The 13836-nt window shown below is 40.8% G+C and overlaps 1 protein-coding gene across 3 annotated transcripts; it reads right to left on the reverse strand.

Annotated features, from left to right (window-relative positions):
• Positions 1-35: 35 nt before the first annotated feature.
• On the reverse strand, positions 36-13756 carry ssuh2rs1 (ssu-2 homolog, related sequence 1). Of its 3 annotated transcripts, XM_075474709.1 has the most exons (14): positions 13569-13756; positions 13424-13473; positions 13269-13336; positions 9249-9350; positions 5167-5242; positions 4868-4997; positions 4650-4710; positions 3061-3182; positions 2896-2958; positions 2716-2798; positions 2510-2602; positions 2243-2348; positions 1623-1730; positions 36-1535 (listed from the first exon to the last, which is right to left on the reverse strand). In XM_075474709.1, exons 2-14 carry the CDS (start codon positions 13444-13446, stop codon positions 1395-1397), a joined length of 1176 nt encoding a protein of 391 aa, XP_075330824.1. In that variant the 5' UTR covers positions 13447-13473; positions 13569-13756; the 3' UTR covers positions 36-1394. The 3 variants fall into 3 exon arrangements, with proteins under 3 accessions (XP_075330824.1, XP_075330825.1, XP_075330826.1); XM_075474710.1 differs by lacking the exons at positions 13269-13336; positions 13424-13473; positions 13569-13756 and adding an exon at positions 9569-13224; XM_075474711.1 differs by lacking the exons at positions 9249-9350; positions 13269-13336; positions 13424-13473; positions 13569-13756 and adding an exon at positions 5594-7338.
• Positions 13757-13836: the final 80 nt, after the last annotated feature.

Below are 13836 nucleotides of genomic sequence, written 5' to 3' on the forward strand. Positions count from 1 at the left end.
TGTCCACTGTTAATGACGACACAACTCAAGAGCAAAACATTGCGAGAGGTTTTAATCAATTAGTAATCAATCAGTTATCAATTGTAGTGATTACTTTTTACATAATAATTACTGCTGCAAAAACAAAAATGTTACTTTGGTAGAAGATAAATATACATATAAAGTTGTTGTTTTTACCATAGTTTTTATATAAAAAAAGCCATATAGAGCATTATACTCAGGATTTAGTGAAAATTGTTCAAAGCCTTAAGTTGTCAGTGTGCATTATTCATTTGCAGAGTCTTGTCATTGGAGATGAGCTGATTTCATGTTTCATACAAAAAGGTGTTATCAGTTCTGCTGATTTGTGAGGAGTTCATGTGTTAAATTGCTCGAAAAGCCCATTTCCAGAAAAAGGACGGATGCTGAATTAAATGTAAATTGAAACAGACAGCAATCATTTCAAACCTGAAGTAACTGAAAACAGAGCAAGGACAACATACAAAAAGTTAAAGAAATTCTGTTGTTTGAGTGCATTTGCTTGGTTTTTATGCATTTAGAAAAAACATTTTTTTCAAAGAATACGCTCATACTGAAATTGTTGTTTTGTAAGAAAAATGTTCCCTCACATCAAGAAGTGATGTTGCTTGATGCTGTATTTGAGCAGCTTAATAAATCAGGGCATCATTAGCCGTATTCCTTGAATCGCAATAGGCTAAAAATCTTCAGTGGGTGAAGATTTTGCTCTGGACAGCTGGCAGGCCAGTTTAGCACCAGGGCTCCCTTAGTAAGATGCCATGCTGTTATGATAGAGGCAGAATATTATTTAGCCATGTCTTGCTAAAATAAAGAAGGCCTACCCTGAAAAATACATCATCTGGACGGCAGCATATCTTGCTCAAAAAACTGTATATCATTCAGCATTTATCAAGCCTTTACATGTGTGCAAGTTACATGGATTACATGGGTAAGTGCACTACTGCACCACACTAACATAACAAGTCAGATTATGCCTTTAGCCTGGATGATATGACACCTACGATTTCCATGCATAATCAAAAATCTTGATTTGCCAGATCACAGAATAGTTTTCCACTTCAATGAGTCCATCTTACATTAATTTGGATGCAGAGAAGGTGGCACAACTTATCCAGACTTCTGTTTCCCTTTTTTGATTAAATATGATGGGTGGCAAGATTTTGAAATTCTCAGTATCAGCGTTTGATAGTTTGTCTTTATGCAATTTTCACTGACACAATTGGTTGAAATATCTTGCTAATTGTAGCATTGTGTTTTTATTTACATACTACAGTGCCCCAACTTAATCGGTAGAACTGATTTGAAAGTAAGTAAATCTAACTTTGATATCCAGTGGTTTGGAAAGTGGTCAAAAATTTCCTACTCAACCACTGCATTTACATTACAGAACAGCAACAGGTAGCAGGATAATTATCGGCATCAACTTTGAACTCGTTTCCGTAAACAAAGTAAATATGCGAGTCCCCTTTCCACGAGTAGGTGACCTTTGTAACTGGGATCAGCTCAATGGTTTGACGCTGCAAACAAAGAAAGCAAATATGAGCATTTTACATGGAAACAAAATGAGTTTTTGATTACTTTATGGTCATCTTGTGTTAAAATACCTGTTGCAGAATGCGTGAAGTCTGGGAGAATTTGCCCTGGTGATCAGTGACAATGCGCTGTGAAGCCTGCACCACCGAAGAGTCTGGGAAGCTCATCACAGGGTACACCTGCAAAGAACAATCAAAGAGGTGTTGTGTTGGCTCACGTCACCCTTTAAACTACATTAATTTACTTCAATTTCATTTACTTTGTGCATGCAAAGACACGCGATCATAATCAGACAAGCCAGAACTCAGTGAAAGCAGCATGCCAGCAGCTTCCTGCAGTGTCACACAGGACGTGCTCAGGCTGACATGTCACACATTTGAGTGATAAAAGCCCACCGCACAATAAGCTGTCGCATGCAACATTAATGTGATAAATGTGACTGTGTGGGCAGCCTCAACGCTCAACGGAGGGCGTTTCTGTTGTTGAATTTTCTTAACTTTCCAAAGCAAATGATGCCAGCAGAAGTGAAACAACCGATTCACAAATCAATTCGGCAATACAAGACGTCACCACATTGAAAGTGAATGAGAAGACGGAACAATTCCCCCAACACAATCGAAGCAGTCTTTTAGCCTTCTGGTTTCAACAAAACATAACATGCCCTCCCCTTTTCGAAGAAGAAGACTCTTACCATGTACTGAGATTCTCTGAAAAGCTCCTTGCCAGACACTTTACTAAGATTGTCCAACTGAAGTCCACTCAACTGTTCCACAACGTAGGCATCGGAGTGGTTAGTCCTGTGAGTATTTTCAGATAAAAAAAAAAAAATGTAAAAAAAAAAGGGAATTGAGAGCAATATGACAGGTGTTTTAGAAACAAAAGAATAAACACTGTTGAATTTGAAAAGCTGATTACTCCAAGATCGTTATCAAAGAAAGAAGTATGTAAGAAACTGTACCATTTCACGGTGAGATTGATGTAGACCAGGAGCTGCTGTTTTCCATTACATAATTCACATTGTTTCGATCCTTGTCCCAAACAGCGAGTGCAACTGCATCAGAGAAATGTTTAAAAGCTGTCAATTTTCCAAACAATACGACTATGCTTCTTGAATTGCTCTCCTGTTGCTTTCACTTTATTTGGTAATCTGTGGGTAATGCATACTTTTCCCTCCCCCTGCCGCTGCAGTGGTTGCATCGATCATCTCCATGACGATAACCCGAGCCGTTGCACACCCAACAAACTTTCTGTCAGCGGGAAGAAAAAAAATAAAATACATGTTTATATTACCTGAACAAAAGTATTCCATTAACCTTTTATCTACGACCTTTGGGGAATACTTACATTACCAGCACCCGAACAGTCTTTGCAAGGTTTTCGCCCCATTCCCATACAGGTGTGGCAGCTCTGTAAGTGTAACGATTCTTGTTAGAGAAAACAAAACAAAATAATAATAAATTATATAAAAACAAGCTTCTTTATTTTCCAAATATGTTCTATATGATTTACCTTCACAGATGATGTGTAGGGGACCTTGATACGCTGTTTGTCCTCTGTAAAGAAAATTGGAGCTTTAGCGGGCATATCCCAAGGCCCCGGAGGTGGCTGGGCGTATGCATCCACTGGCTGACCTGATCCAGATAAAACAACACATTAGACTGTTGTTGGGATTCACCCAAAACCGCAGACTGAGCAGAGGTATAATTGAAACAGTTGCTGACAAGCCAATTGACAGAAGGTACATCAATCAGTCACAATGTCGTCGTGCTATCAAGATGAAACGTTGTACTGGGAGGTATACAACTCCTGGCAGGACAGTGCAACATCACAATGGCAGCTCTGTGATGACTAAAGTCAAACGTAAAAGAGCGCCAGGCGTTGACCGGAAAATGTCCGGATTGCAAACATCACAGGACAACCAAGAGTGACCCTACGTCATTTTAAGGCTGGCGAGAAGCAGATTGGAATCTTGTGTGCTCTGGTACTCATCGTCAGGGGTTCTGTCCTTGTTAGTGTTTTCCTATTTTTAGCAATATTGTGAATTATACGTTACATTAATGTCTTTTTGTGCGACGTTCTAAAATGTGATGAGTTGTACACGTAAAGACAATTCTTATCTAAGATGGCTTCTGATTGTTGAAAATTGTTTGTCTGATGAAGGTCTCGTACTAAAATGTGAATAAATGTTTGCAGTGTGTTTATTCTTCGACTTCGGATTTTCACATCCTTCTCCTGTGCACCTGGGCAAAATTACCGGCAAAAGTATGTCTGACACTGCAATACTGTGAAAAACATTCAAGACATTCTACGGCTGTCAACTTTGCCTGTGAGAGATCAGCGTATGTGTCAGTGCAGCTGATTTGAGACCAGACGTCATCTTTAAGGTACTTAAATGGTGATTAATTGGGATAAAAAAATTTTTTTTAAAAACATTAAAGAGCAGTCTGGACATGCTTTAAGTGACTGCAAGTCAAGCCATCTGACAAAAAGAAACAGAAGAAGAAGCTTTGTTGAGATTTCAGAGGTATAAATGTATTTCTAGGCTTTTCTGTTTTTACAAAAACAAAAAAAAAAAAAAAAAAAAAAAAAAAAGGAACTTTGGAGCATGTGCATTGGCCTAATCGAGTCTAGTTGCATACACACATTTTAACTGCATTATCTGGGTGTCTTTGTCTGGTGTTGAAAAGCTCAACTTCATAAGATTGTGGTCCAATTAACCCGTTAATATACGTTTTAAAAGGCAGGTTTTGGTCGGACTAACACAATAATCTGTAGTTTCATGTATCGTGTAAAGATAATTGTTCTCTTTGTGCTTTGGTCTTTTAGTCTGACACAACATGTGACTTAAAAAACTGAAATATCATTTAAAGATGTCAGGTGTTCAGCACTGCTTTCCCAAACACTGCAGAGACAGCAGCACTGAAGAAGGACACCGCCTCACTAAAGAGGAAGGGTGGAATACTGTCACTTCCTCAGATGGAGACACAAAGGACATCGGGCCTCATTCATTTACAGTTTCTAAGAACAAATTTGTTCAGGAACGACACGGGAGAATTACAGATTGTTAACAGAAAATGCGGACACTTATGGTGACATACCATGGTATGGCTCGTGACTCCACTCTGTAGATCTTGATTCAGTAAACGTTTCCAGGCGGTACTAAAATAAAAAAGGGGTGGTTAAAAACAAACAAGAGTGACTGCTCGTGGTCTAGTTAGACAAAATAAATGGTCTCTACAGTGAAGATCATTCATTCAAGGTAATTAATTTCAAAAAAGTTGAAAAACCTTCCTACAATTAGACCACTTTCTCTTACCCTGTATGTGTTGAATGCCTCCATGTTAGTGATCGTACCATCCTTCGCAGGTGCTGAGCTGTAGCAGCATTTGCTGGACGCAAACAGGATGAAAGCGTCCCGGGCAGTCTCTTCAGTTATAGATGGGATACTGTCGGCAGTGAAGAAAAACGACACAATATGTCACACAATGTAATCATTAGAAAGGAAATTACAGTTGTCACAGTACCGAGTCACTGGAAACTGCTTTCAATTGTGAATAATGCTTTTGAACATCCCTGGATATCATGCTTAAAGAAAGTAGATAGTTTGAGCATTACTTCCAGGATGGCTGATCGGGTCCGGGTGAAGGCTGAGGAGCAGGGAAAGCAGGCATAGGGGGTGGCAGAAATCCACCTACAACAGATTTGATTGTGTTTTACAACGGAATTCAAATGAGTGATCCTTTAATAATACCAAAATAGGAAATTATTTTTGCAGCATATAGAACCTTAACAGTTGTTAGTAAGTCATTGAAAAAAAAAAAAGACATTGGGCCTCATGCAAGAACATTTTTGTATTTTTAATTCTAAATTACTCTTACTTTTTTTTGTACGAAAGTCTCGTACGAACACGCCACGTCAGATTCAACAAATGCTCTTAACCTCGGAAAAAGTGTGTAAACGGCCTGATGAATGCCACTCGTGCGTATTTAAGTGCACGTGCACGAGGATAGTAGATTTGCATACTCCACGCCCAAAATAATACCATATTAGGAGCTGTGCTTCCTCTCTCCTGTAGCAGGAAGTGTTGAGTGTTGAGTCATGAAAATGGCATTTAGGACATCTTTACGGCCTCTGAGATTGAAGTTCTGCTTTCAGAGATCCAAAAAGGAAAATCTGTAATTTTTAGCAGTGTCAGCAGTGGAATTACGGGACCTGCTAAAGCGAAGAAATGGGAAGTTATTACGAGTGCTGTTAATTCCGTGTCACCTGTAGACCGTAATGTCACCGAAATAAAAAAGAAATGGTTTGACATGAAAATGGCTTAAAAAAAAACCAAACGTCCCACCTGGGCCAGGCGCTCGATGACTGCAACTAAAGGCGTGCAATCAGTTGTTGCCTCATCATGATGGCACTTTGATGGGGTGGTCCATGAGGGGGGTCTTCTGGCACCCCACCTTCTGGTCTGCCTGGGCTGGTTCAGGTGGAGACCCTCGTTCATGGCAATATTGTGCAAATCTGGCATGCCTTCTCTGGGCTATAGAGCAGTTTGCCCCCCGCTGTATTGAGACACACCCACCTGGCCTTCAGCTCAGTGCGCTCCACGATAGCACGGGTGCTTTGATGAGCGGTGTATGGGAATCTGATGTACCATGGGTGATAAACTGATGAGAGTTTTGATGACCAAGGGGAGCACACGGCTCACAGAGGACTGGGACACAGCCGATCTGTCCCCAATCTCCCTCTGAAAGGTTCCAGTGGCCAAAAATCCAAGGGTGGTGAGGACCTGGGCATGTGGTGGAATTGGGTTTGATCGGCGTGTTTCTCTCTGGAGTTGTGGCTCTAGCAAGCTGCATATTTGCAGCAGCACAGTCCTTGGCAATCTTAATCGCGATGTCAGCCATTCGTCTGTCTCCACATGGATATCCACACGGTCTCTTCCAAGAGCCTGATGCGCTAAGGCATCCAAAAGTAGCCGCTGGTTTCACTTCCCATTGACCTTGTTACATGCAGATTCAAATTAACCTTCAATTAGTGCATAATTTAAGTCAAACAGAATAATGTCAGCATAATTATGGGATATAATGTATATATTTGTTTATGTTTGCTTCAAAGTAATTAAATATGCAATCCATTAGCCAAGCAAACTTGATTGAAATAACAGCGGACTATTTTAGGAAACTCCTACGACAGGTCTGGATCACTCGTAAATTTTGTTCGTACCTGAAAGAAAACGTAAAATACGAAAAGATTGGTGAATGCGCAAATTCTCTTAAATCACTCGTACGCACGACTTAAGAACAAATCTGTGCGTACGAACGGTTCTTGCACGAGGCCCATTGTGTGTAGAGTTATTGCGGTGGGACAGCAATCAACTCCTGTAAAGTTCTCTGTTGCTGCGGATCTGAAGAAGCCTCTAATGAACACACTCTTTTGTTTCATCAGTGTGTTCTGTAGAGGGTGGGCAGTATTGTGCATTATGTGCAGCCATGAGTGCAGCATTTCTCTTTGCACCGTCAGGTTCAGGGGCCCAGCGGTCCCCAGCTTTCATCATCAGATTGTGCGGTTTCTTTGAGTCACTGGTTCTGATGCTGCTGCCCCAACAGATGGCTGCCAAGCACATCTCCACAAAAGATATGCAACATATTGCTGTATACACCGAAGAACTGAAGCTTTCTCAAGTCTCAAGTCAAGTCTGCTCTATCCTTTGTTGCAGACACCAATCATCATTATCACTTTTCTCTCACTCTCATTCTGGTTTTGCTGTACCGTCTAATCTTTGGAGCCTTAACGTTAAAGGATAAGACCGGTTTTTTGACATTGGGCCCTTGATTTCACATTATAACATGATGTTCTACTCACCCCTGCTTGTTGTTTGTCATTTGGAGCTGTTCCGAAGATATTCGCGAGGCGTCTGGCTGCTCTCTTGAGATATTCGGCCATGAAACGGTTTCCTATGGGCAAGCTCATACAGGCACAAACTATGCTGTTTATAATTTATTAATTACTCTACACCAGCACTGATAACGTGGAGGTGCGTCGCTTACTTAAAAAAATCCGGGTTACTAATTTTGAATTTTAGCCGAATGAATAAATAGGCAGCAGGTCTGTGGGCTGTCTGTGGCAGTAGCACGACGAGGACGTCAGTAACACCCACTTTACGACAAAAAAATCAAAATTACAATAACCCGGATTTTTTTAAGTAAGCGACGCACCTCCACGTTATCAGTTCTAGTGTAGAGTAATTAATAAATTATAAACAGCATAGTTTGTGCCTGTATGAGCTTGCCCATAGGAAACCGTTTCATGGCCGAATATCTCAAGAGAGCAGCCAGACGCCTCGCGAATATCTTCGGAACAGCTCCAAATGACAAACAACAAGCAGGGGTGAGTAGAACATCATGCTATAATGTGAAATCAAGGGCCCAATGTCAAAAAACCGGTCTTATCCTTTAAGAAAGACTTTTGAAGTGACCATCATAAGCATCCAGTTTTGTGCAACTGAGAAGAGCTACCACTAGATTCTGTGGGTAACATTAAAGTGTGGGGTTTGGATTTGATAGATGTTGTAGCCCATCCCAAATCATCAGTTCAACTTTGTTTAATCAGGCTCAATTCATCTTAATCGTGTTATGATTTGTGAGATTATCTCTCTTATATAAATCAACTGCTCTTATTTGAACTTGAGGGTTGATTGGTAGCCTCCACATCAGGCTACAAAATGTTTTGATAAAATTTTACATCAGTCAAGAAAGTGGACATTATGCCACTAATACTTCCTGATCTTTACATGATGTTCTGCTCCTGGTGCATTCTTGGTTTTCAGAGTACTCTCAATCTTTTGAATCCAGACTGATGAAGGTGGCTGATTTATTTTAAATTACTTTTTAAATTTTTTCAAAGGAAAACCCCCAAAACCTCCACCAATCAGGTATTTTCCAAAGATTGCTCACCCACGTTGCAATGCATTTACATCAGGAGATAACATGTTGAAAGAGTTACTTCTCTTAAATATTGAAGCGTAAAGATGTTTCTGGAAAAGGGAATTGTGAAGAGCAAAAATACTATATCCATTATTCAAATCAGCAGTAACTAGTTTACACCTTCTGGCACCATGATGTCTTCACTTTGATGCCGACTAATATTCAACCCAGACAGACAGGCCCAGCTAGCTCGCCAGTTGGGTTGAGAGCAGCTTTGTTCCACCAAATTTCCCCAATTCTTTTTTCCTGACCTTTAGCTTTCTTGTAGCAATAAACTGCCACAGCACAATCAATTTAACTCTATTACTTGCCAAATCGAATATTCATAGAGTTCTCCACTAAAAATCGTTCATTTTTTACGTTTCGAATCAAAGTCAAGCATTAATCAATATACCATGTCGTTCATTTAAAAACCGGACAGCTTGACAACCCTTTAGTGTAAATACCCAGCAAGCTGATTTATCATACATGTCAGTGTTCTGATACCCTGGTACGGTTTTTTTGGGGGGGGGTTTCACCATTTCTAGATTTCTACACGTTTGTCATGCTGTTGTTTTCGAGTGTTATGACGAAATGTGAGATTTTGAAAGACTCTGGAGATTTCACAAAACTTTCAATCATTTCACTGTCCATCTGTCTGTCTAATTCTGAACACTTTGGGTTGGTGGGTCTGTGGAGTGAAGAGGGTGACGGAGGAATGCGCGCGGCTTACTGTACCTCCTCCCACCACTGTTCCTTCGTATCCAGGCATGCTGTCAAACATGCTGGCCGGTGGAGCGGTGGGGCCCTGGGACTCGGGCGCGGGTGGGGCGAACATGGCTAAAACAAACCAGAAGAACCAGTTAGACACAGATGTGAACATTTCAAATCCGGTTAAGTCTTGTGAATTTTACGCGCACAAAAACCACCAACAGAGCCCTTTAAAAACCACGGTCAGAGACTGCCAATCTTAATCTGCTAAGGAAACCCAGCTGAAATATTTAAACATTCCCAAGTCGTGACACGGTTTCACTTGTCAAAATCCTGAGTTGACTTACCTTGTCCCTCCATGTTGGTGTACATTGTGATATTTTCTGCGGCCGCACTCGTGTGACAGTCGCCACGGAAACAGCTACTGTTGGGGAACCGGTACCGCCCCCCGTTTTTCTCTCGGCTTCTTTTTTTTCTGTCTTCCTTTCAAAAAATGTGCTCGTTCTCTTGTATACACGAAGAAATGTTGGCTCTCACTTGGTCCGCCCTTTTCCCCCCCCTTCAACGGCCAGGGAGGAGTTTATATCTCAAACTGATTTTAATACGTTTGACGGCGCCAGGAGGTTTTACAGGACTGATGTGAAAAAGAAGAAAAATAAAATCACAGCTATCGTTTGCTGGTTAGAGTGCAGGCAGGGATAAATTACTTTATTTCCCCTTTTAATACCGCTGTGGTTCGTATTTACATGTACGGAAAAAACTGCTGTAGTACTGAATCTACAGCTGAGCATCACATGACTGTTTCGCTCAATTATAAGGGTTCGAATAGCCTGGCTGACGCGTCCACAATCTCGATGAGATGGTGGTCTGGGAACTAGCAGAGTGGTGTAAAAAGAATTATATTACTGTATATTGTATTACTCTATAGCTCTGGGAACTAGGTGTGCATTTTCTCGTATTTGAGGCGTGGTTTACGAATGCCTAGAGCCGTTTATTGGGCGCTACGAATGTCTATCAAATGACGTCAGGTTCTTCCCATATTGCTTTGCGCGCGATTCATAGCCAATTGTATCACTTATACCACATGACGACAGAAATTCGACGAGGAAGAAGAAAAAAATGGAAAATAAAAGTAAACTTGCGCTCTAAGCTACTTAAATTGACAACAAAGTAGGCCTATATGCTATATTCTACATAAATTTTTAGGTTGTAGAGTTGTGAATTTATTTTAATAATGGAGAAATTGAGCAGCCTTGCTTTGTTGTCTACAGTAGTAGATCAACCCTCATCTTACTTTGAAGCTCCAGGCTCCCAGAAGTGACGTCGACTCAGCTTTAGCAGCAGAAAAGCTATCAGGCTTGTGTTGATAATAATAAACTCCTGGACTATGTACAAACTTCCAAATGCATCGTTTTGTGAGTACAGACCATATTTGTACTACTGTAGAAGTTTGGTGTCATGACATGTGATTTTAGTGTGGTAATTTTGGAGATACTGCCAGGGTCCGTTAGCGCTTGTACGAAGCTATTCGGGATAACTCAGTAACTCAGCTGATGTTCAGCCAATATCGGAAAAACTTCGGGTGGGCTACTTGGCTGGATGTCACGGTTCAAATGACCCTAGGGTGAATCTACTCCGAAACACTTTCTAAGGCTGCATTGAACGGTAACGTTGTGTCCGCTGTCATGTTGGATTAACACTCTACAAGCTTCGGTGTAGGGCATAGACGTCGTCATCGTCTTGCTGCTGCCCCCCCCCGTTCTGTGATTGGTTCCCAAACTCTGGCAAAAATAAGGGCGGTGGTTTCCAGGCTGACTTTGCAGTGAGAATGAAATCGAGCGCAAAGCAGCATGGGAATTCCCAGGCTAGGGTTCGAAAGGAAAAAGGGACAATTAGACACTACATCTGAGTTGCGACCAGATTTGAGACATTCCTGCTCAGATAAAACTCATAACCTATAATGAACTAACCCTCTCTCTATCCCTGATCCTGAAAAGACAAAACCCTCGTGCTTCTGAACAGTGGCGATTCTAGAGTCTGTGGGGGCCCCAAGCAAAAAAATCCTAGGGGGCCCTACCGACCAGTGTTCGTCACCAAAACATCTGACACCAACGAAAAATGTATGAAATAAAACCTCTTTTTATTCCAAACATGTTCCAAACATGACAAACATTGTTATTTTTAAAATATACATGTAAAGAATAAATAAATAACTAAAAAAAGACTACGTTGTCTACGTTGGCACTTGATATTCGCCTGTTGCTATTTATCTACTGGGTGTAGCTGGCCAACCAATAATAATTGTGTTCATTTAAAGATTCTTTGTGACAAGTAAAGCTGTTCATGATATCTATTTCACAAGTATGGTTTTTATTTTCCACTAGCCTTGAATTGAACGTTGCCAACAATCGCAAACACTCTGAGGGGCTAGTTCTCCGCGAACATAGCCTACGGTGGAACTTGACGTGAGTTTGACGAAGTCAACAATGCAATTATGGAATTATAGAATGGCATGTTAACTAGACAATCTTTGACTAAATCATTTAAATTTAACTGTTCAAAGAAAACATGTTCACCACGAACGTTCGCCACTGTTTGAGACAGTTTATAAAGTAACTAGACAATCTTTGATTGAATGCACCTCAGCTCTCGGGGGCCCCCTAGTGGCTCGGGGCTCCAAGCAGTTGCCTGTTGACAAGGTGCGCCTCTGCTTCTGAAGTATGTTGTCGATCTGCTCTCCAAAATCCACCATAACCCCTGTAATTCTCAACTGATTTTTCATTCAATTTTGTTAGTTATGAATGTGGTTACTAAATAGCCAGAACTTATTTCAAAATCAAATCTATTAACAACATGTATTTATTGTTTCAGACTCAGTGAGCAGGTAGAGTTCTGCACCACTGGGTCGTTGATAGTGTTTTAATAAGGTAATTAAACTTTGAAAAAGAAGACACTCACCTAACTGTGATCTGTTTGGCTCAGTAACACTCTTTGAACCTCGTGCCTCTGTGGGACACCTGATCGAGACCACCTTATGACAGCTGTTTTTTTTCACCTTTGAGTTACATTCAGATTATTTGAAATTTACTGAAGCACTTTCCTCACTTCCTGGTTTGATTTAGGCTAAAGCTTGAATAGGGTTAGATTTGACTCCATTCAAATCTAACCCTCTGTGGCCGGGGACAGGGACGTCTGGGTCTCTTTGCTCAAGCTGCTGCCCCCGCGACCCGATCCCCGGACCAGCGGAAGATAATGGATGGATGGATGGATTGACTCCATTCACTCATCCATGATGATGACAATGGTTACAATTAATAACAAAACTTTGTACTTCCTGGTTGGGCTTAGGAAACATCATCTATTGGTTAAGGTCAGAAATCAAAATCATTAGGCTGGGGTTAAGAACATCACACTAAAGACTGAAATGTATCCTTTGTATCACTCAATTATCACATAAAGGGATGTTTTTTTTACATCGAAAAACAGTTGAACTCTAAAACATAATTATAGTTCATTTCTGCCAAAAAGAGCAAATGACCCATGGGGATGTTGTTGAGAGGACAGTCTTATTAAATCCTAATGATCAATCTAGTCTGTATAATAAAGTAAAAGAAAATTCTAACACTCACAGCACTAAACAGATCAGTACAGGATTTAATACAGAGTGCCTAGACTCTGAGTTTTCCTCAGTTCTTCCTCTATACACTGACTCTCTTGATCATGTTTAGAACATTTTATCATTGCATGCGCTACTGTTTCATCAACCTGGCACAATGTAATCCAGTTGGATATTTTTCTGTTAAAGTTAGAATATATACAGGATATATGAACACATCAAACAGATTTCTTAGATATAAATCTCGCAGCACACTATAATCCCTCCGAAAGTGACACGCCAAGTCAAATACTGTGCACCTCCACGTGACGTGACGATTGTACCCCGGAAGAGTGCAGTTAAAAAGTTGTATTGAGTTGGAAAAAAAAATAAAATAGAAAGTCATCTTAACTTTCAGAGTAAAGGGGAAACTGTACGTCCAGGAATCATACCTGCTGCTCCCTCCTGTGCTGGCATGTAACCGGGGTTCGCCATTCCATAATTAGTGGGTTGGCTGCCGCTGAAATTAACGGTAAACTACAGTTAGGCCAAAGTGCGCTACGTTAAGTTTGGAGTGAAATACAAATAACAGACCATGCTGGCTCACCTCATTATAGGCTGATGAGCCATTTCCAACGCACCTTGCCACTGCTACGCCTAAAAATACAAACCGTGTAAGTTCTCTTATGAGCTCCAGTCGCGCAGAGGAACTATATTACAGGTCATCATGTGACGGAGAAGAGATCATTTACTTTCCCGTACACCACTCCCCCGTGCTCTGCATCAGCCGCCTCCTGTGACAGTAAAAGAGGAACACAGCTTTTGAATTGTTTATCATGCGAGCCAACCTGTGAATATAATGATATTATGAGTCTAATGATAAATGCGGTCAAGAACAGAGCATCTCATCCGTTCAGGAAGTGCGTATCAATTCATGTTTAATGGGCAGACGTGAAAAATGTGTGTACATTAGTGCATTCCACTTCAAACTAGATTAATTTAAAAAAAAACTCTGAAACA

This window comes from Odontesthes bonariensis, chromosome 10 (assembly GCF_027942865.1).
Source record: "Odontesthes bonariensis isolate fOdoBon6 chromosome 10, fOdoBon6.hap1, whole genome shotgun sequence".
Lineage (NCBI taxonomy): Eukaryota > Metazoa > Chordata > Actinopteri > Atheriniformes > Atherinopsidae > Odontesthes > Odontesthes bonariensis.